Below are 23288 nucleotides of genomic sequence, written 5' to 3'. Positions count from 1 at the left end.
TTTCTTTCTTTCTTTCTTATTTTCTTTCTTTCTTTCTTTCTTTCTGTCTTTCTTTCGGCCTTTCGGCACGCTTTATGACGTTTGCTGTTTAATATTCATAATTTAAAAAACATCGTCATCAAATACTTCCTGTTGGAATATAAGCGGTTGCATGTGTGCGTGTTTACCGAAGAAGTTGAATACGATAAAATTTCGCCGTTTTTTCACCTATCCAATAATCAACAATTTTATTAGCAGAATATTTTGTGAGTATAGGTACAAGGTATACTAACTGTAGATAAAATTGACGTATGCTTATTTTGTTTTAGCTCTTTTTTTTCAAGCTTATAATTTTAATATCGGCAAGGTTGTCGAATTTGGAACGTTTGGCCCAATTTTATTAACATGATTAAAGTGTAAGCTTACCTCGGTTTTGTTTGTTTAAAGTTTTTGTCATAGAAGAATGGCATTTGTTTACATTTTGAGAGTGCAGAGCGTATGTATGTACACGGAAGTGGGGTTCTGATTAGTACAAGGAACTTATACGTAAATACGATGTCCTCATTAACAAACTGATACTATCTGTCCATCGTATAAGACTGTTACCGTACGGCAATGTGGTGAAGGAATATTACACAGTCAAGAATAGGCTCCATCATTTTTTTATTATGATCCCTCCCAGTCTCCCGAAACATCAAAACATCAAAAGCGTTGCACTTATACTTACTCATGTACTTAAGACTGTCCTTTTTCACATAACGCAGACAAAGTAGGGCCAACTTGCCTAGCTAGAAATGGTCAAATTTTGGCAAGAAATATCTCTGTGTAATCCTATGTAAGTCCCATATCGCATCGTTATCGGCGATCGAGGTTTTTTTTCTCTGAAGTTTGGTTGGTACCCACCAGCGTCATGCATGTGACGTGACACAGCTAAAATAATCGATCGGGGATCGTTAAAACATCAACAAATTTCAAAACACAGAAAGCAGTAAACTTAATGGCGAGCGGTCCGAATTTTGAGCCATACAACAAGTTTACGTGGTGAACTAGGTTCTGATAGGCTGAATCAATTGTCCGACTATCATAACAACAGACCGATATTAACATGGATAATCTGATTGATTGGCCGATTGTGCGTCAAATTGTTGGTCGGCGCAGATTTGCGCCTTTGAAGTTAACACAAAGCTCTGCGTATGTCACTCATTAAAGCCGAATTTATACTCGATCACAGAGCGATTGCGATGAAATGCTTTTGGAAAGCGATGAGCAATCACTGAATTCTGCGATGCATCGCCCGTTGCTTTTGCAATTTATACTTTATCACCGCGATAGCGATTGCAGACGATATTAAAATATTCTAAATGCCACAAAATACATTTTTAAAACATCAGTTGCTGTCAATAATTATTGCTTTGGATTAATTCATTACCAAAAGTTAATAATCGAGAAAGGTAAATTAATTAGCAAAATAATAGATCCAGTTGGTTGTACATGTATATGAATGGTTGACATATTCATGTGTCAAGCGATATCACTGGGAAGTTGAGATTTCTTCAACTTGCAAAAGCGACATTGTTTTTGCCTCAGCGATTTGAATCGATTGATCGGCTTGACGCTCAGGAAATGAAGTAAACACTGAGCATGTGTGAGAATCACTTTTCTGCAAAAGTGATCGAGTATAAATTCAGCTTAACAGGGCGCTCGTGTCAATGTGAGCAAGGGACTGCGGTTCTTCTCTGAAACCCAGTGCAAATGTTCGTCCCAGAAGAGATGTCGACAGGCGAGTGTCTTTTCTTGAAGGACAAAGTTTGCTCTCTTTCGGCCGTCGTTCGTAAGACGTAGCCTTGATTATGAACTTTCACGCAGTCTCAGCTCACATGGTTATGTTTTTTGAGGTGGGCACCCAAAAAAGGTGGAGCTGTCACATTTTCAAAAAAAAAATTCTCCTCTTTGTCCTATATTTTTGCTAAAATCCAACATGAACACATGGTTTTGGTCTTATTTTGAAGAGAAAATAATAATTTAATGAAATAATAACAAATACGGTTGAACAAATGTATTATTAATTACAACAGCTTAATTAAGTTACATGTAATTAGTCAGGGGTGGAGCCGGAAGCGGAAGAGCTCTGTGTAATTCCAATGGGAAGTTGGTGTTCGTTAATTATAGTTTAATGAATGCGTCTTACTTGTTGAGAGTGAAATTGTACAAAATAATGCACACGTACTGAGATGTTGATGCGTCTAGTGCACAAGCCCCGAAGGGGCGAGTGCATTAGATACAACAACATCTCAGTACAAGTGCATTAATTTGTACAATTTCTCGAGCAACAAGTAATACACATTTATTAACCTATTTCATACACAAGATAAAAAGCTTGCTAATTTTGCTAATTTTTAAACAAAATTGTCACTAAAAATGTTGGAAAATACAAGCAAATGTAATATATGCATCAACCCGCAAGGAAAATGAATCAATCCTACACGATGCGAACACATTCCGAAGCACTGCGCGTAGTATGTGAAGTGCGCGACCGTGCAATTATACTATATTAATGCACTAAGCGTATTTTTCTAATGGCTTTTCTGATTGGCTATGTGGTTCTAAGAGTGTATGAATAAAATGTATACATGTACTGGTACTTTGGTGCCTAGAAGTGCCTAAGTAAAAATGCATTTGCAAAATGTTAATCTTATTTTTTAACTTTCTAACTATAATTGCCTAATACTAATAGTTAATCTTAATAAATTTGAGTAATTAACGATTTAACAAGTTTTTAATTAATGCAGTGGAATGTGTGTCATGCAATATCTAATGGGCTTAAAATTTTGCTTGCATGAAAAATGGAATGAAATTTTACATTAAATTAAACAATTTAAAATATGACTTTTTTTTTACTTCACACACCCTGTGTATAACACAATGGGTTTAACAAATATAGTGCAAACTTTATATTTTATGAAAGTACTAATTGTGTACATTCCAAATATCAAGTTTACTTTCCAATTAGAAATATTGGAGTGGTAAAGAAATGTTATTTTTTAGGTATTTTTCAATGTAATCACTTAAGGTCCGTTCATACTACCACCGCATTTGCGATGCGTTGCTCTGCGATGCGGTGCGTTGTCGCACTGCATCATACTGCAAACTACTGCATTGCGATATCGCAATAAAGTTAAATACATTTCAACTTGGAAATGCGACGATTTTGCGTTGAGTTGCGGCAAAAGTAATCGATATATCGGCATCGCAAAGCAACGCATCGCAAATGCGGTGGTAGTATGAACGAACCTTCAGGATTGCAAATCTGTAAAGTTTAAATGGATATACATTGTGCCAAAAAATTTACAGGGTTTGGGATTGAAAAATACCTAAATAAGAACATTTCTTTAAGGGGGTACTACACCCCTGTGGTAAATTTGTGACTAGTTTTGCATTTTCTCAAAAATAATAACACACTGGTACTAAAATTATGTATATTATTGGGGCAAGGAATCCAATTACTACACTGAAATTTCAGTGACTCAAGACAAGCGGTTCAGTATATATGATAGAAAATGAGGTACATGCTAGTGGTACCTTATTTCTTATCATAAATAACAAACCACTTGTCTTGGGTCACTGAAATTCCAGTGTAGTAATTGGATTCCTTGCCCTATAATATACATAACTTTTGTTACCACTGTGTTATTAGTTTTGAGAAAATGCAAAAATAGACACTAAATTTATCGAGGTGTAGTACCCCTTAACAATTATTATCAACATTAATATTTTGCGACATAACAGTTTACACTGGAGACAATTATGGCACTTCCTACAACTTGAGAACAAGTCCTCAAATGTTTGAAATTTGTAGTTACTACAACTGTAGGCCTATCGCAGCATGCTGGACATGAATTTGCTCACTTGTTTCGCATTCGAAATCTAGTAGAAATCGATGAAGCATGACACCGTGTAAAGTAATGGAAGTTCGGAAGTAAACACAGCCGATCACAACAGGCAATCGCATCAAAAATGTTAAAATTTGCACTGAACTTATTTTTAGAATGTTCAAAATATGCAACTTTGCTCTAAAAGATACAGCTGACTCATCAAAACAACGTATCATCCAAATTTGAACATCAAAAGAATATTTAACAAGTATTGCAAACAAGTGCAATGGTGGAAACATACTTGTGCAATTGGAGGTCTGGTTCCAACACAGAACGGCAGTTTTGCGTGGGAATATTTTGAACAAATAAAAGCAAACTATTAAAAATCTTTTCTCAATCTGTTGCAAAATTACTGTAAGGATGATCTTAAGCATTATTGTTTTGACATACCGTAGTGCATATTGGGGATCATACATTGTATGTTAGTGCATTTGGAAACAGACCGTATAGGCTGTGTGACGTACATTGTACATGTACAAGGCTTCCGAAACCACAAGGCAGACAAGCCTGTTCAAAATAGACTGTTAGGAGTTGGGTACTTTGTCGTGCCCCAACTGTTTTTAGAATAACATAATTTTGCTTTGATACCAGCTAACACATTTAGAATTGTTTGTGAAGATTTGATGATTACATGTTCCAATGGTGACACAGCCATACCAACTTGTACATTGATACCCCCCCCCCCCTTTGGAAAGTGATGCATTTTGAGGGTTTAAATATTGATTTATTTCAATCCATTTTCAAATAATTTACTTTTTCAGCAAGATTAAATGAAAGTTTTGACCAAAATTAAAAAGTGATGTGGGCGGGTGACAGAAAACTTGTAATCAACTTTACATGTATGTATTAGCCTTGATCATGTACCTTGAGTTTCATTTGAAGTCTACTTATAGTTTGAAAAGTATAGTTAATAGCTTCATGTCTTACTTTTCTCTTTTAATTTAGGAAGCAAGATATTCTGTACCAAACCAACAATATGACGGACGATAGATTCAATGTCATCGGTCAAGATCCTCGGTTTCGACAGATGCCCAAGGCCGAGAGGAAAGTCAAGATCGATCGTCGCTTTGAGGGCATGTTCAAAGACAAAAGATTCAAACTTAAATACTCTGTCGACAAACGAGGACGTCCTTTGAGTGCCACAACAAATGATAATTTACGCAGGTTTTATGAAATGTCCGAGTCCGATTCAGATGATGAAGATGGTGACATGACAGAAGCACAAAGGAAAAAGAAAAAACCTAAGAAGAAAGGAGAAACACACAGTGCAGAAAAGAAGTCCACAAAGAAGGAACAAAAATCAAAAGCCAAGTCAGAAAAACCAAAATCATCAAATAAAACAGAAAGAAGTGATGACATTGTTGTAGTAAAAGACAAAAGAACTTCCAAAAGTGACATTAAAATGTCAAACTTAAAGTCGACACCTGCACAGATAAAGCTTGGTAGGAAAGTAGTGGAAGAGAACTCGGGAAAGAAGTCAAAGTTGAGTAAGAAGAAGCAGAGGCATTCCCCAGCTGAATCTTCAGATTCTTCAGATGGAGAAATATCTGATGGTAAGAACATATTTTCTCTCAATTCAGAACAAATTGGGTGGGAAAGTTCAGTCAGAAGAGAGTGCTTTAGTGATTCATGCATCGTAACAAGTGTATGAATGAACCTTTAAAGAACACTTTTATTTTTGAGTTCTTCCCAATTGCCATGATCACCTATTCATGTACATATATAAGCACACATGAAGTGGTGTCCTTGTTCCTTTGGATTGAAAGTGTGACCGTCTATTGCAAAATGAGGTCTAGTTTAAGGTGGTACTACACCCCTGGCCAATTTTGTGCATATTTTTGCATTTTTCACAAAAATTATAGCGCATTGGTGACAAGTAAGATATGTATATTAACAACTGTTGTCTGTGTTGAAATAAAATTTCCAGTGCAGTAGCAGTGTTCGAAATATGCCTCAAAAAGTTACAGGCCAGCCGGGCTTGACCTTAGGAAGTTACCGGCCAGCCGGGCCGGCAACTAGATGCCAGTCAGAAAAAGTTACAGGCCAATGGCTGGCTGACCGGCCCTATTTCGAACGCTCTGCAGTAGTTGTAGTCCTTGCCCCTATAATATACATATCTTACTTGTCACCAATGCGCTATATTTTTTGAGAAAAATGCAAAAATTGGCACAAAATTGGCCAGGGGTATAGTACCCCCTGAATGTCACACAATACAATATGAGACCTGGTCTCACAAAATGAGTGGAGACTTGAGAGGCTAGTGACCAGGGAAGAAAAGGAGATATCTTTCATTGTACATGTACGATTGTACATGTCAGAAAACAAAAGAATTCTTCATTGAAATATTGACTTTTGAGCAACCCTGATAAGCTACAAGTGTACATATCATTTTAAAGCTTATGATCCAGAGAATAATGAATGAGACATAAACTCAGGTAAAAAATTAGCAACTTTCCTCTCATTTTGTGGTACACTGCTTCCTTGAGACGGTAGCGTCTGCGTGTGATACACCCGTGATTAAAAGCAATGTATCTGTAGGGCACATAGTACAGTCACCTTGTACCGCATCCTACAGATCCACGCCTTTGATTGCTTGTGTATTGCACACGGACACTACTGTTTCGAGGAAGCCAAATGGACTGTAGCACCTGACAGGTTGTGTTGTCTATATTGCAAGTTTATGATTCAATCATTTATGCCTAAAATAAGAGTGTAAACCAACTGTGATTTTCAGAAAAACATGTACATGTATCCAGCTCAGATGAGAGTCTTGAAGAGGAACAAGATGGGGAAGCAGACCAGTCATCATCATCATCATCATCATCAAGTGACAGTGAATCTGGCTATGATGAATCTACCACTGTATCCATACCTGGACCAGATCTGATTAGAGGAGAAGGAAATATAGAGAGTAGCTCTTCCTCAGATGACTCCTCAGATTCAGATGGTGAGGAAGAGGAGGAGGAGGAGGAGGAGGAACTAGAACACGAGTGGGGAGAATTAGATAAGGATGCACCCAGAGATGACACGGTGACGTCACGTCTGGCTGTGTGTAATATGGATTGGGATAGAGCTAAGGCACAGGATGTTTTGGTTTTGTTGAATTCTTTCAAACCAACTGGTGCTTCTATCAAATCTGTGACGGTAAGTAGCAATGTGTCCTAAAAGTGTTCCAAATATACTTTCTGGCATGTGGGCCGTATATATAGAGTAAAGAGCAGGAGTAGCGTTAACCCCCGATCAAGGGTGAATTACCCCCTAAATTTAAAAATATTAATTTTTCACCCTCCATATATTGGGAATGTGCAAGCTCGGGGGTGAACTCTGACCCTCTACTTTTGGACCTTACTCCTATCCCTGACTACACTGGAAAATATTTTTCACCCCCGAGATTTAATTTTCACCCCATGTATTTGGATTTTCTGCAAGCTTGGGAGTGAAAAACACGGGAAAACAACTCCCGACTTTCGGGCCTTAATGCTACCCCTGGTAAAGAGGTTCAATATACATGTAAGAATCTGTTCTGCACCACTGTCCAAAATAACAAATGGATGTGGTCCTGAGGACAACCAAAGCAAAGATTCTGCTTGGAATTGCCCATTTACTCACATGAACGGAAATCATTTGTACATTATGGTGGTCAATACACCCAATGGGGATTTAATGAACAAGCATTTATAATAGATTTGTTTGGCTCTGTAGATATATCCATCAGAATTTGGCAAAAAGCGGATGAAGGAGGAAGATGCAAAAGGTCCATTGGAAATGCTTGAGCACGGAGCGGAGGATGAGGAAAAAAGGACACGGAAGATGGTGATCAGTATCACAGAGAAAGACTCAGAAAATATCAGCTACAGAGGTAAGTGATGAAGCTGAGATGATATTGTTATGCAACAAGAGTCTTGGTCCTGATTCGTGGGATGCTGAACACGTGGGGTATCAGGCTGGGACAGGTATAGGTTTAGGTATACAGTCCAACCTCTCTTATCCGGACCTTTTTTATATGGATCTCTCTAGCAGCATGTAGACTGATATTGGACTCTGTCATATTGACATAAGCTTAAAAACTTACCTTTTCAGAGTCTGAGTTGAGCAAAGACGTAGCTTGCAACACCATCACGGCGTCTTCATTCAGCATAGTGATTCTATGACGATCTGCTGCCACTTGACCACCCACCGGGTGGTCAGGTGACGGAGGAGTGTAATCACTACGCTGAATGAAGACGCCGGATGGTGTCGCAAGCTACGCCTTTGCTCAACTCAGACTCTGAAAAGGTAACTTTTTAAGCTTATGGATCTCTCTGTTATCCGGCTGTGAAATCTTCACAGGAAAACATGTTTTTGATTATTTTTACACCTTTACTCCATGCTCTGAATGTTTAGAATGACATGTCTATGTTGCATAAAGCATAAAGCCATCTTATAGTGTTTATTACCCCATGTTAAAACAATCTTTTGTTGTCACAATTTCAGTATTTGGGACAGTCAATGCAGAATTACATGTAATTCACTTATCCGGATTTTTCACTTATCCGGATAGTGCTTGGTCCCATCATGGCCGGATAAAAGAGGTTGGACTGTAGTTTATTACATGTACATGCATATTTTACAGGTGGTCTGCTTGGATCATACGGGGAATAATTCAACTGTTCAGTGCCAGAAGTGGGTAGGTGCAATAGCTGCCCTGTGAAAATTTGGCAATTTACACACAGTATATTGTACTCATCTACACCTAGCAGCTACATATGGCAGCTATTGCACCTACCCACTTCTGGCACTGAGCAGTCCATAGCACTGAGCAGTCCATATGTGATGTGATCAAGCCAAACAAGTCGGATGTTGAAAATATTTATTTTGAAATATAGCCAATAATGGTATTCAACTTCCTGTGTGTTTAATTCACCTTTTCGGTAAATCCCATAAGCCTTTGCGAGTTCACCTGAGAATTCGTCATTTGACGTCACGCTGACTTGCAATGCGCACTAACAATGTTCGATAAACGATGTGCGCATCGGCGTGACGTCAAATAACGAGGTCTTAGGTGTACTCGCAAAAATGGGATTTACAGAAAAGGTGAATTGTTCTGAGCAACACTAAAAAATGACCATTTTTATATCTCTAGAATTGTAATTATGTCTAATTATGGCAGGGTTTCAGGAGAATAAAGCTCTAAAAGTGCTTTATGTAATGAAATTGAAAACTTGATTTTGATGGATATCAGACTCATTTGGCTTGATCGCACCACATATGGGGTAATGGGATAACATCCATTTGATGTGGAAAGAACAAAGGAATTGTAATATCAGAACTTGACATTTATATACTCGCAGCACCTCATTAGCATCAGCACTGAAAGTGCAAGTGTCATGCTGCTTTATGCATTATGATATAACATGCCTAAGATGGAACATTTCTCCACTATCCCCTGACACCACCACTGGGCTTGGATGGATAAACTAAAAGCGGAATAAGATTTAGAAACAAATCTTGAACATGAAGTGCTGTAAAAAGCAGACAGGTGTTGAAAAATAAAAGAAACAGTTTCTGAGTCAAATTTTATATTTATTTTCTTTATTATGCAGGTTGAAGTATTATTTTGCTGTTGTTGAATGTGACTCCAAGTCTACAGCTGGTACTCTCTATGAGCAGTGTGATGGGATGGAATACCAAAGCAGCTCCACAGTCATAGATCTAAGGTAGGAGAATCATATAATTTGGGTTTAATGTAGTTTTTATATGTAGCATGAGTATTGCTTGTGCAGCCTATCTGATCTGATAATATTACCTTGGGTGTTCCTTTTTTATGTCAAGGTATTAAGAGCTATTAGGCCTAAAAAATTGTTTGATTGGCGTAACATGAAAAAAAATTAGGGTAGGTCGGTCAGCAATTAAAAAAAAAAAAAAAAAAAAAATTTACACGCATTTTAAGCTGAAAATCACAATTTTTTTTTTTTAATTTTAATCTTTTTTTGATTTTTTTATTCAATTTTTGCAAAAAAATAAGAAAAAAAGTCTAGGGTCGGGCCTATTTTTAGGATCGGTCAGGTTACGCCAATCAAACAATTTATTTTAGGCCTTATTAGCTGACAGGTTGGTGTCTAGATAGCGGTTCACCTCCTTTTTGAAGCTGGCTTGTTTCACAATTCCTGGGATGTGAGGCAGGAGTGCATTCCATGTGCGGGCTGTAGGTGGAATGATAGACCTGTAATAACTAACAAGGTTAGATCTTGGAATTTGAATGGCAAGGTTTTGAGAACAAATACACAAGTGTTTATATTGCACGTCTTTAAATCCTTAAGGGAGTACTACATCCCTGGCCAATTTTGTGCCTATTTTTGCATTTTTCTCAAAAATTATAGCACATTAATGACAAGTAAGATATGCATATTATAGGGGCAAGGACTACAATTACTGTACTGAAAATTCAGCAACTCAATGCAAGTAGTTATTGATTTATTGATTAAATATTGGTTTTCCCTCATATTTGACTGTAACTCCACAACTGTTGTCTGTGCTGAAATAAAATTTCCAGTGCAGTAGTTGTAGTCCTTGCCCCTATAATATACATATCTTACTTGTCCCCAATGCGCTATAATTTTTGAGAAAAATGCAAAAATAGGCACAAAATTGGCCAGGGGTGAAGTACCCCCTTAAGAATCTTGATATTGCAGGATCACATAAGGTGACACTTTTGTAATATATCCAGTATCCATGAAAACTTATGTTCAAGTTACATTCAAATAAGAACAAAGAGACCAAAGTACTTTAATAATAGTGCAAATAGTACAAATTCATGCTGCAGCTTTGTTTATTAGATTGGACATTGGGTAAATATGAAGCACATTATTATTATATATGCAAAATTCTTTCTGAATTGAACTGGGTAAATAACAACGGAATTGGCAAATTCTTGTATAATGCCTTTTATGACCCAAGGTTTATCCCAGAAGATATGATCTTTGATGAGCAGGAAGCAAAAAGACAGAGCAACAGACATGCCAGATGCTGCCTTATACACGCCTGTTGAATTCCGCACCACTGCACTCCATCAGTCTAAGGTGGAGTTGACTTGGGATGAGACGGACCATCTGAGGCAGAAGAAAACGATGGAGGTGTTTGGCAAGAAGGAATTGGACGATGCAGATGTACGAGCATATTTGGCTTCTTCGAGTGGAGAAGAGGATGGTAAGGATAAGGCCAGAAAAAAAATTGTTTGATTGTCCATATTTTAATTCCTGCCAGGTCTGGTACTCATACATGATGTGAGTGTTTACTTTTTATGAGTTGGAGTTCGAGTTGGAGTTAGAGTTAGAGTTACATTTAGAGTTCAATTTAGAGTTAGAGTTGCATTTTAGAGTTCGATTTAGAGTTAGAGTTGCACTTTAGAGTTAGAGTTACATTTTAGAGTTCGATTTAACTCAAACTCGAACTCGAACTCATAAAAAGTAAACACTCACATCATGTATGAGTACCAGACCTGCAGGAATTAAAATATTTCCTAAATGTGCTAATTTTGTTTCATTGCATATGTATAAAAATCCCTTTCTGCTTTATCAAAGCCTATCTTCAGCTCTGACTGGTGTAACATTTCGTATTTATAGACACTGCCGGACCAGCTTTTGAAATAGAAGAGGATGATTTTGGAGAGGCATTTGATGATGATGATGATGAGAAACAGATTTCAAAGTACAAAGCTCTGTTACAGGGAATTGATGAGAATGAAAAGGAAGACAGAGAGGAAGGACTGGAAATCTCTTGGGAACCTGGTGAGTCATAGAGGTTGTAATGAAGGGAGTACAATGTATGTTACTGTAAAAGTGGACATTTTTGTGCTTTGTTTATTTTTGTGCTTTTCACGTTCCAAGCTGCTGAGAAGAAAATAAAAACGCACAAATATATTCCTTTTGTGTGTATAGTGCAATGTACAGAAGCTTAGAATCACAAATCTAAAAACTAGTGAAATAGTTTTAAATTTGCAAAGCACAAAAATGTGCGAAAAATTTTCCACTTGTACAGTAGTAGATGTTCACTTGCCATGGGTGGGTGACTGAAGTACCATCTATAATCATAAAACTTTAGTAAGTAAAAATCGATCAGATTTACTGAACCTGTTATAATGACCTTTCTATCCAGACATTGCTTCATGTTTCTGTTAAATATTATTTGGAATAAGCAACAATTATTTTGAGAGAGTATTGTTTTCTTGGTCAAAACCAGATGTACTTGAAATACAGTTGATCTACTGCTCTTGCTAAACAAATGATTTGTACCTTTTCGCGTAGGGACAAACAGCCCATTTCTTTGCTCAGTGATTTATAGTTGATGATTGCAATACACTGAAGTATTTCCATGCATTGCATAAGATGTGTTTGCTATTTAGTTGATCATGCATAGTAGATATAATTGATGTTTTAGTGCTGAATCGTTAGAAAAAAATTAGAAAAAATATTAGAATAAAATCACCCATTTTCAAATCAAATTCAAGAGTTCTGATATTAATATTATGGCAACTTGGCAAGGCAACAATCAAATATTTTGGTAGTTTTAGTAATTTCTAGTTTTTCTTTTTCAGGCTTAAAGGACACTACTGAAGAGTTAGTAAAAAGGAAAATGGAAGGTGCAACAGAGCTAACTCCATGGGAGGAATATCTGGAAAAGAAGAAAGATAAGAAAAAGAAGAAGAGACAGGAGAAGAAGCAATCTTCTAAAGAGGTTTGTATATATATATATATATATGCCATAAATAACTAATTGAAAGATATACCATAAAGATTTGCCTAATAGTACATATGGGCTCCCTTGACATAACTAGAATTTTAAGCACAAATTAAAAGTGCCCTCTTGCAAAAATCCCACCAATAAATAAAGGCACAGACCCTAAACGTGCTTAATTCTTTGTGGGATTTTTAAAGGAATGAGCTTTCTATTTGTACATGAAATTTTCCCTAAGGCAAAGGAGCCCATGTACACCATTAGGCGATTCTTTACGTTATTCTTTTCTTGTGTGTGCATTTGTTAATATTAGTATTCTGAAGGCCAGGATATAACTTACTTTACAAAGTGCAACAACAACAACAAAAAAAGAACAGCAAACATGATCAAATACAGAAAACAAAGGCAACAATATTATGGAAAAAGATATGTCTTGAGCATAGTTTTGAATGATTCAAGAGAAGCAGCATTTTTGATATGAAACAGTAAGGTGTTCCACAAACATAGAGCTACCACTAAAAAGGCTTTATCCCCAGCACCCTTCTTGGAACAAGAAGGAAATACTATCTGCCGAGCGGATCTTCATTGCCCTCTGGGATGATCTTCTCGCAGTGAGGCAGTTAGTTGTGTACTGGGGAGAGAGTCCATTCAGAGATTTAAACACATAAAGCAGTGTCTTGTATACAATCCTCTCACTGACAGGGAGCCAAAGAAGTTGGCTGAAGAGAGGGGTAACATGCTCAAATTTTGGTTTGAGACATATTAAACAAGCACACTTATTTTGCAACTTCAGCAAACGATTTAGATCTTTCTTAGATATACCATTAAGTAACACATTACAATAATCAAGATGTGATATAATAACATCACTAACAGTATTATGGTAAGTATTCCAGGAGCTCTGCATCCTTCCTCTTAGCCTTCCGTTTTGGTGCTCTCAGTGGTAAATCAACGCCGGATGGTACTGGTTCTTCCATGTCCAAGTCGTCATCTTCTCTTTCACATGGTCTGAGTAGAGAAATCTTTTGTCACTGCTGCAACTGTTACAGTATTTTTCCACAATGGCAAAATGCACCAAACATTATACACATGTGCTGGCCCTTACAGGATTACATTCATTTAGAATCAGCCCAAAATAAAACAATTTTAAAAGGTCTCACAGCTGATGCACACAACAAGAAATCTTTTTGTCATTGCTGCAACTGTTACAGTTATTTTACTGCTCTTTCTGGAGCTGCAACAACAACTCTTTTAAAAAATGTGTCTTAAGAATTTAAACTTTCTACAAATGTGTTTAACATCCGCTGTTTACATCATATTTAAAAAAAAGATCTATTATCTAGGTATGTTTCAAACTACTTCTGAACAGATCACTTAATGCCAATCATGATCTAATCTCTGCAGCAAACTTTGGGAACATGTGTTTCTGTAACCAATATTACATTCACATGTGAAGGAACCGTTGGTATTGGTACAATCAGCATTTGTGTGTGTTTTGCAACTCTTCAGCTCTCAGTTCAAGCTCCTTCCTCTTCAGAGCCATTTCTTCTTCCTTCATCTTCTTGTCTGTAGCATGCCTCATCTTAAAATAGTCAACAAGCTCCACATCCTTGCGTTTTTTCTTGGGTGCTCTCAGTGGTAAATCAACACCTGATGGTCCTGGTTCTTCCATGTCCGAGTCGTCATTTTCTCTTTCACATGGTCTAAGTAGAGAAATCTTTTGTCACTGCTGCAACTGTTACAGTATTTTTACCACTCTTTCTTGAGTTGCAACTCTTCAGCTCTTAGTTCAAGCACCTTCCTCTTCAGAGCCATTTCTTCTTCCTTCATCTTCTTATCTGTTTCATGCTTCATTTTGAAGTATTCCAGGACTGAGCTCTGCATCTTTGGTGCTCTCGGTGGTAAATCAACGCCGGATGGTCCTGGTTCTTCCATGTCAGTGTCTTCATCTTCTCTTTCACATAGTCTGGGTAGAGAAAACATTTGTCACTGATTCAACCGTTACAATATTTTCCCACAATGGCAAAATGCACCAAATATTATACACATGTGCTGGCCCTTACAGGCTTACAGTCATTTAGAATCAGCCCAAATAAAACAATTTTAAAAGGTCTGCAAAAAAGTGGCGTTCAGTTTGTGACAGTGTCTTAATTTATTCTTTTAAAAACCTGTGAAAGAGATATCCTGAAGCAAAAACCTCATCGTAAAATGCATGCAGTCCTTGAGTGTGAAGACTTCCTAATGGGAACTGGCCCAATGTATACTGGTACTTTGTAGTGGATGCCTGTATTTTGGGTGTTTTGTCGAAGTGTATCCTGAAGCTAAGACCTCATCGTAAATTGCATGCCGTCATAGAGTACGAAATATCAAGAGAGAAAATATTTTTTTAATGCAAATCTTAAATAGAGCAGCATTAAAAAAAAGAAAAATATTGGTATGCCTGTGCCTAATGTCCATATATCTAAGTCACATCAGCCAAGTTTTTGATGAGATAACTAATTTATCGCAATAAATGCTCTTAGATTTAGAAACAAAAGAAACAACGTAATTATGTATGCCTACGCGTGTGTTAACAAAAAACCTGCTTCATCAATTGATGACATGAAATTGGCTGGCGTCAGATTTATCTGGGGTGCCCACATGGATATTAAAATTTCCAAGCATAATAATTTTGTTATCATAACAGTTGATGTATGTCAAAAAGACACGTAACTCATGTAAGAACTCTGATGTCTTCAGGCCATTTGAAGTTGATGGGTATGGCCTATAAACCAACACATAGATCACTTTATTTTGTTTATCACCGATAATAGCATGTTCAAATGTAGAACTAGTAGAACAAAAATCAGAAGACAAAAGCTTCAGTTTCAGAGGTACTTTCTATAGCACTCCCAGGCTGCCACCAAAAGTATGGGAACCTCTGGGGATGGTCAGAAAATTATAACCTGGTAGTGATATGATAATTCACCAATTACGGCTTTGTCAGTTGGTGTTAGTCATGTTTCAGTGAGAAACACAATGTCTAAATCATGCTGTAAAGTGTGCTGAGGTTTGTGGATCAATGTCTAGGCGTTGTGCCTGTGCGGAGCGTACTATAATTTTTTTATCAGAGCATATGATGGTCTTATTTTGATTGGAGCGAGTACTCCAATGACAGCGTCTCATATTGCGAATTGTACTATAATTACGCTGTTTGCAATCTTTTGACTCTTGTTTTCTACACTACCATTCTGATTAGATTGGTTCAGCTGATGGTTTAGACAAGAAGCAGCAGGATGAGGGGGAGCAAGCAGCATTCAGTGATGATGAACTACCTGCTGGTGTTGACCTCAATGATTCATTCTTCAAAGACTCACTCAAGGATACAGAGGGTGGAGCAAAAGGTATGGCAAAATATGGTATTATAGGCACTGTAGAGCAGGGGTTCAAAACACGACCCATGTCAAAATTGTATCATGTCAGTGGGTAAGTGCAATAGCTGCACTGTGAACATTGGACAATTTACGCACAGTAAATGATACTCATCTACACATGGCAGCTATATATGGCAGCTATTGCACTTACCCATCTGGCAGTGAGCAGCGCGGATATGTTCCATGTTACAAATAACTCCTACAGACTTGGATTTATAATCACAAGATCCCGAAATCCTACTGGCTCTATTATACTCTCCACCTGGGCAAGGTGCTTCAATTGATCAATTCCCGATACTCTTGATCAGCTCGTAATAGGCGGGACTCATAACATTGTGGATTGATATAGAATGGCATATGCACAGCTGGGCGTAGCGCCTGCGCGAACTGTGTATTGCGTGCCTGACACACTCTTTTATGAAGTAAGTTAGAACATTATTGAGTCGCAAGCAGTAACAAAAAACAAATAATTCTCGCCTACTACAAGCTGATAATAGTATATCTGTATGCCAGTGTGTAAAATTACATTGGTGTAATATGGGATGAGAAGAGTAGTCAAAATCCAAAGATGGCCATCTTCACTATTAATGTGGCATGATCTTTTCTACTGCCTGACCCAGAGTAACATTTTAATTGTTTTTGTTTATTTGTTTGTTTGTTGGTCAATGGGTTATGTTGCCATAATAACCTGTGTTTCTAATTATAAGTGTATGTTTCAATTTTATTGTAGGTGATGGCAAGAAGAAACGCAAACAAAAGAAGCAGGAGACTTTGACAGCAGAAGAAATGGAGGTGCAACAACAGAAGAAGGTAACAATTTATCTTTGGTCATTCAAGAAAAATATCAATCACATTGGGAAGATCTCCTTGTTTGATGATACACAGGTCTTTTCCCCTGTTTTGGGGTGCAATTTTGGTATAGCGATGCCCCTCATATTACCATTTTTGGTGGGTTTTAGCGAAAGCTTGTGTACCCAAAATTAACGAATTTGGCACATTTATCCATTTTTATTTACTTTTAGCCCTTTTTCAGGTGTTTTTGAACAATTTTGTGTGCTTTTCCAGCTTTTTTCCAGACATTTTCATGAATGTGTAGACTGTAGTCTCATGCCTTCTATATTGATGGTATAGGTATTGTCTATAGAGATTGTCAGCATTCCAGAGTCCATGGAGCAAATCCTCATCCAAATTGTTTCGAAGACCTCCTGGAGATCACATTATGCAGAACAATTGAAGAAATATGGCTTCTGATTTTGTTATCATTTAAAGTGATTTACACAAAAGTAAACCCATCATCATATTCTAGCCTCATGTTAAGGGGATACTACACCCCTGGCCAATTTTGTGCCTATTTTTGAATTTGTCTCAAAAATTATAGCGCATTGGCGTCAATTAAGATATGCATACAAAATTGGACAGGGGTGTAGTACCCCCTTAATTTGATGCTTTTTGTCTCACCTGTCAATGGGCTGTTCTAGTTGAAATCCACACGCCCCTATGATAGACATGGCCTATATTAATATTCAACAAAGGGGGTGTAAATTTCTAATGGGGTTACCTGAATGGGTGAACCCACACCCCCTGTGTGGGAGATTAAAGTTGTGTCTTCCATAGGGGGTGTATGGATTTGGACTGGAATTGCCCAATGGAAATTCTATAAAATCTTACTTATTGTTTGTCTGGTTGCCTTTCTTACAATACAGGCTCAGTTGGAGTTGCTAATGATGGATGAAGACGATGACAAGCAGCATTTCAATCTCAAAGACATCATGGAGAGCGAACAGAAAACTTACTTATTGTTTGTATGGTTTCCTTTCTTACAATATAGGCTCAGTTGGAGTTGCTAATGATGGATGAAGGCGATGACAAGCAGCATTTCAATCTCAAAGACATCATGGAGAGCGAACAGAAAACTTACTTATTGTTTGTATGGTTTCCTTTCTTACAATATAGGCTCAGTTGGAGTTGCTAATGATGGATGAAGACGATGACAAGCAGCATTTCAATCTCAAAGACATCATGGAGAGCGAACAGAAAACTTACTTATTGTTTGTATGGTTTCCTTTCTTACAATATAGGCTCAGTTGGAGTTGCTAATGATGGATGAAGACGATGACAAGCAGCATTTCAATCTCAAAGACATCATGGAGAGCGAACAGAAAACTTACTTATTGTTTGTATGGTTTCCTTTCTTACAATATAGGCTCAGTTGGAGTTGCTAATGATGGATGAAGACGATGACAAGCAGCATTTCAATCTCAAAGACATTATGGAGAGCGAACAGAAATCTTACTTATTGTTTGTATGGTTTCCTTTCTTACAATATAGGCTCAGTTGGAGTTGCTAATGATGGATGAAGACGATGACAAGCAGCATTTCAATCTCAAAGACATTATGGAGAGCGAACAGAAAACTTACTTATTGTTTGTATGGTTGCCTTTCTTACAATATAGGCTCAGTTGGAGTTGCTAATGATGGATGAAGACGATGACAAGCAGCATTTCAATCTCAAAGACATTATGGAGAGCGAACAGAAAACTTACTTATTGTTTGTATGGTTGCCTTTCTTACAATATAGGCTCAGTTGGAGTTGCTAATGATGGATGAAGACGATGACAAGCAGCATTTCAATCTCAAAGACATTATGGAGAGCGAACAGAAAACTTACTTATTGTTTGTATGGTTGCCTTTCTTACAATACAGGCTCAGTTGGAGTTGCTAATGATGGATGAAGACGATGACAAGCAGCATTTCAATCTCAAAGACATTATGGAGAGCGAACAGAAAACTTACTTATTGTTTGTATGGTTGCCTTTCTTACAATACAGGCTCAGTTGGAGTTGCTAATGATGGATGAAGACGATGACAAGCAGCATTTCAATCTCAAAGACATCATGGAGAGCGAACAGAAAACTTACTTATTGTTTGTATGGTTTCCTTTCTTACAATATAGGCTCAGTTGGAGTTGCTAATGATGGATGAAGACGATGACAAGCAGCATTTCAATCTCAAAGACATCATGGAGAGCGAACAGAAATCTTACTTATTGTTTGTATGGTTTCCTTTCTTACAATATAGGCTCAGTTGGAGTTGCTAATGATGGATGAAGACGATGACAAGCAGCATTTCAATCTCAAAGACATCATGGAGAGCGAACAGAAAACTTACTTATTGTTTGTATGGTTGCCTTTCTTACAATACAGGCTCAGTTGGAGTTGCTAATGATGGATGAAGACGATGACAAGCAGCATTTCAATCTCAAAGACATTATGGAGAGCGAACAGAAAACTTACTTATTGTTTGTATGGTTTCCTTTCTTACAATACAGGCTCAGTTGGAGTTGCTAATGATGGATGAAGACGATGACAAGCAGCATTTCAATCTCAAAGACATCATGGAGAGCGAACAGAAAACTTACTTATTGTTTGTATGGTTTCCTTTCTTACAATACAGGCTCAGTTGGAGTTGCTAATGATGGATGAAGACGATGACAAGCAGCATTTCAATCTCAAAGACATCATGGAGAGCGAACAGAAAACTTACTTATTGTTTGTATGGTTGCCTTTCTTACAATACAGGCTCAGTTGGAGTTGCTAATGATGGATGAAGACGATGACAAGCAGCATTTCAATCTCAAAGACATCATGGAGAGCGAACAGAAAACTTACTTATTGTTTGTATGGTTGCCTTTCTTACAATACAGGCTCAGTTGGAGTTGCTAATGATGGATGAAGGCGATGACAAGCAGCATTTCAATCTCAAAGACATCATGGAGAGCGAACAGAAAACTTACTTATTGTTTGTATGGTTGCCTTTCTTACAATATAGGCTCAGTTGGAGTTGCTAATGATGGATGAAGACGATGACAAGCAGCATTTCAATCTCAAAGACATTATGGAGAGCGAACAGAAAACTTACTTATTGTTTGTATGGTTTCCTTTCTTACAATATAGGCTCAGTTGGAGTTGCTAATGATGGATGAAGACGATGACAAGCAGCATTTCAATCTCAAAGACATTATGGAGAGCGAACAGAAAACTTACTTATTGTTTGTATGGTTTCCTTTCTTACAATATAGGCTCAGTTGGAGTTGCTAATGATGGATGAAGACGATGACAAGCAGCATTTCAATCTCAAAGACATTATGGAGAGCGAACAGAAAACTTACTTATTGTTTGTATGGTTGCCTTTCTTACAATATAGGCTCAGTTGGAGTTGCTAATGATGGATGAAGCGATGACAAGCAGCATTTCAATCTCAAAGACATTATGGAGAGCGAACAGAAAACTTACTTATTGTTTGTATGGTTGCCTTTCTTACAATATAGGCTCAGTTGGAGTTGCTAATGATGGATGAAGGCGATGACAAGCAGCATTTCAATCTCAAAGACATCATGGAGAGCGAACAGAAAACTTACTTATTGTTTGTATGGTTGCCTTTCTTACAATATAGGCTCAGTTGGAGTTGCTAATGATGGATGAAGACGATGACAAGCAGCATTTCAATCTCAAAGACATCATGGAGAGCGAACAGAAAACTTACTTATTGTTTGTATGGTTGCCTTTCTTACAATATAGGCTCAGTTGGAGTTGCTAATGATGGATGAAGACGATGACAAGCAGCATTTCAATCTCAAAGACATTATGGAGAGCGAACAGAAAACTTACTTATTGTTTGTATGGTTGCCTTTCTTACAATATAGGCTCAGTTGGAGTTGCTAATGATGGATGAAGACGATGACAAGCAGCATTTCAATCTCAAAGACATTATGGAGAGCGAACAGAAAACTTACTTATTGTTTGTATGGTTTCCTTTCTTACAATACAGGCTCAGTTGGAGTTGCTAATGATGGATGAAGACGATGACAAGCAGCATTTCAATCTCAAAGACATTATGGAGAGCGAACAGAAATCTTACTTATTGTTTGTATGGTTTCCTTTCTTACAATATAGGCTCAGTTGGAGTTGCTAATGATGGATGAAGACGATGACAAGCAGCATTTCAATCTCAAAGACATTATGGAGAGCGAACAGAAATCTTACTTATTGTTTGTATGGTTTCCTTTCTTACAATACAGGCTCAGTTGGAGTTGCTAATGATGGATGAAGACGATGACAAGCAGCATTTCAATCTCAAAGACATTATGGAGAGCGAACAGAAAACTTACTTATTGTTTGTATGGTTTCCTTTCTTACAATATAGGCTCAGTTGGAGTTGCTAATGATGGATGAAGCGATGACAAGCAGCATTTCAATCTCAAAGACATCATGGAGAGCGAACAGAAAACTTACTTATTGTTTGTATGGTTGCCTTTCTTACAATATAGGCTCAGTTGGAGTTGCTAATGATGGATGAAGACGATGACAAGCAGCATTTCAATCTCAAAGACATCATGGAGAGCGAACAGAAAACTTACTTATTGTTTGTATGGTTGCCTTTCTTACAATACAGGCTCAGTTGGAGTTGCTAATGATGGATGAAGACGATGACAAGCAGCATTTCAATCTCAAAGACATTATGGAGAGCGAACAGAAAACCGGCAAGAAACGCAAACGAAAACATCAAGAACAGGAAGGCACCAAACAAGAAGACACCTTTCAAATCGACGTAAAGGACCCTCGTTTTAACGCCATCTATACATCTCATCTGTACTCCATCGATCCATCGGACTCTCAGTATAAGAAGACTAAATCCATGGAAGCACTCGTCAAAGAAAAACAACAGAGACGTGCTAGGAAAGAGAGACTGCAAAGAACTGAAGATGGAGGACAGAAAAATGAGATTAGGAGGGGGAGAGAAAAAGTCGAGTAGTTAGAAGAAAGATCAGGAGTTGTCAATGTTGGTTAAATCGATTAAGAATAAAACTCAACAGTATAATGCTAAGAAGAGTAAGAAACAATTAAACAGGTAACAAAGACTGTATAAACTTGGGGGTATGCAAGACTAATGGCCATATTAATTAATTTTAGGGCAAAACTTCCCAAGTAATTTGTGAAAAACACAAACATCAAAAATCAAATTTTCTTTTTTTGTGAATAGATCAGTTTTTCAAGAGCAGTATTTTCTTCAAGCTCAATGTCAGGTTGAATCATCCAATGTGGAGAAAACATACCATGGAGTATAGCTACTTTTTTTCAACAAACAATTTACTGATGAGCATTATAATATATTTTTTTCCAATTTCAAGATGTTCAACAATTTTTCATTTACCATAATAGGTATCATTTCCTGCATATTTTGCAATCTACTGCTGAAAGCTGATTACTCCATGATATAGTAAAATTGCTAGAAGCATTGCCACACTGATATTACTACCATATATTTGAAGATGTTATAATGAATGAATGATGATCATGATGGGCAAATTAAAAGTAATTGAAATTTAAAACAAACTAAATTTGTTATCTTTTCTTTGAGTAAATTGATTGCTCAGTGCCAGAAGTGGGTAAGTGCAATATCTGCCCTGTGAATATTTGGCTATTTACACACAGTATGTTGTACTCATCTATACATGGCAGCTACACATGGCAGGTATTGCACTTACCCAGTTCTTGCACTGTGCAGTCGATGTGTGTGCATAGGATACTTAATGGACATACAACACAATTTTATAGAGAACAAATTACTTGTGCATTTATGCATCAAGTTTGTTACCTGTTACTTAGATATGATGGATTGACTCATAAACAATGTGATCATTAATGTGTGTGACCAGTGAGCTAGTTTGATCATAAAAGGTTGTCAGGGGTTAACAAGTCCCAAGTTTTCCCCCAAGACTAAAATAATTTGAAAAGTTGTTCACAAAATCAAAATGCTTTATAATTACCTGGTCCAATTTACAATGTCATCCAGTGTTGCTGTTGGTCACAATAATATTGCTCTTTACATAAGGAAAATGCAGTTTTGAAAGTTGCACTTTAGTACATTCATATCTTACAAAATATTCCAGTTGAAATACGCCCCCTATAGAAGACATGACCTTAATCTTCCACACAGTGAGTGTGAATTTCAAATGGGTTTACCTACATAGGTGACTCCATTTGAAATTCACACTCCCTATGTGGGAGATTAAGGCCATGTCTTCCATAGGGGGTGTATGGATTTTTCAACTTGAAAACTGCATCTTTTCTTACATAATGAGCAATTGTGATTGAATGCAAAAGTGGATGACATTGTAAATTGTACCAATTATTCAGCAACCTTGCAAAAATTCCCACAAACGAGATTTCAGACACGCTTCTTGCATGATTTG

At 37.3% G+C, this 23288-nt stretch overlaps 1 protein-coding gene across 1 annotated transcript; it reads left to right on the top strand.

Annotated features, from left to right (window-relative positions):
• The first annotated feature begins 143 nt into the window (after positions 1-143).
• On the top strand, positions 144-22180 carry LOC140152370 (uncharacterized). The gene is given in 28 exon segments (XM_072174675.1): positions 144-245; positions 4857-5464; positions 6646-7055; positions 7614-7704; positions 7707-7770; positions 9494-9607; positions 10848-10881; positions 10883-11096; positions 11513-11677; positions 12484-12623; positions 15862-16006; positions 16767-16846; positions 17740-17838; positions 17990-18088; positions 18240-18338; positions 18490-18588; positions 18740-18838; positions 18990-19088; positions 19240-19338; positions 19490-19588; positions 19740-19838; positions 19990-20088; positions 20364-20462; positions 20614-20712; positions 20864-20962; positions 21114-21212; positions 21488-21795; positions 21797-22180. Coding segments are annotated over 27 exon segments (3879 nt in total). The 5' UTR covers positions 144-245; positions 4857-4887; the 3' UTR covers positions 21948-22180.
• The last annotated feature ends 1108 nt before the right edge of the window (positions 22181-23288 follow it).

Source organism: Amphiura filiformis, chromosome 5, assembly GCF_039555335.1.
Source record: "Amphiura filiformis chromosome 5, Afil_fr2py, whole genome shotgun sequence".
NCBI lineage: Eukaryota > Metazoa > Echinodermata > Ophiuroidea > Amphilepidida > Amphiuridae > Amphiura > Amphiura filiformis.
This window is presented reverse-complemented; position numbering and strand designations above follow the sequence as displayed.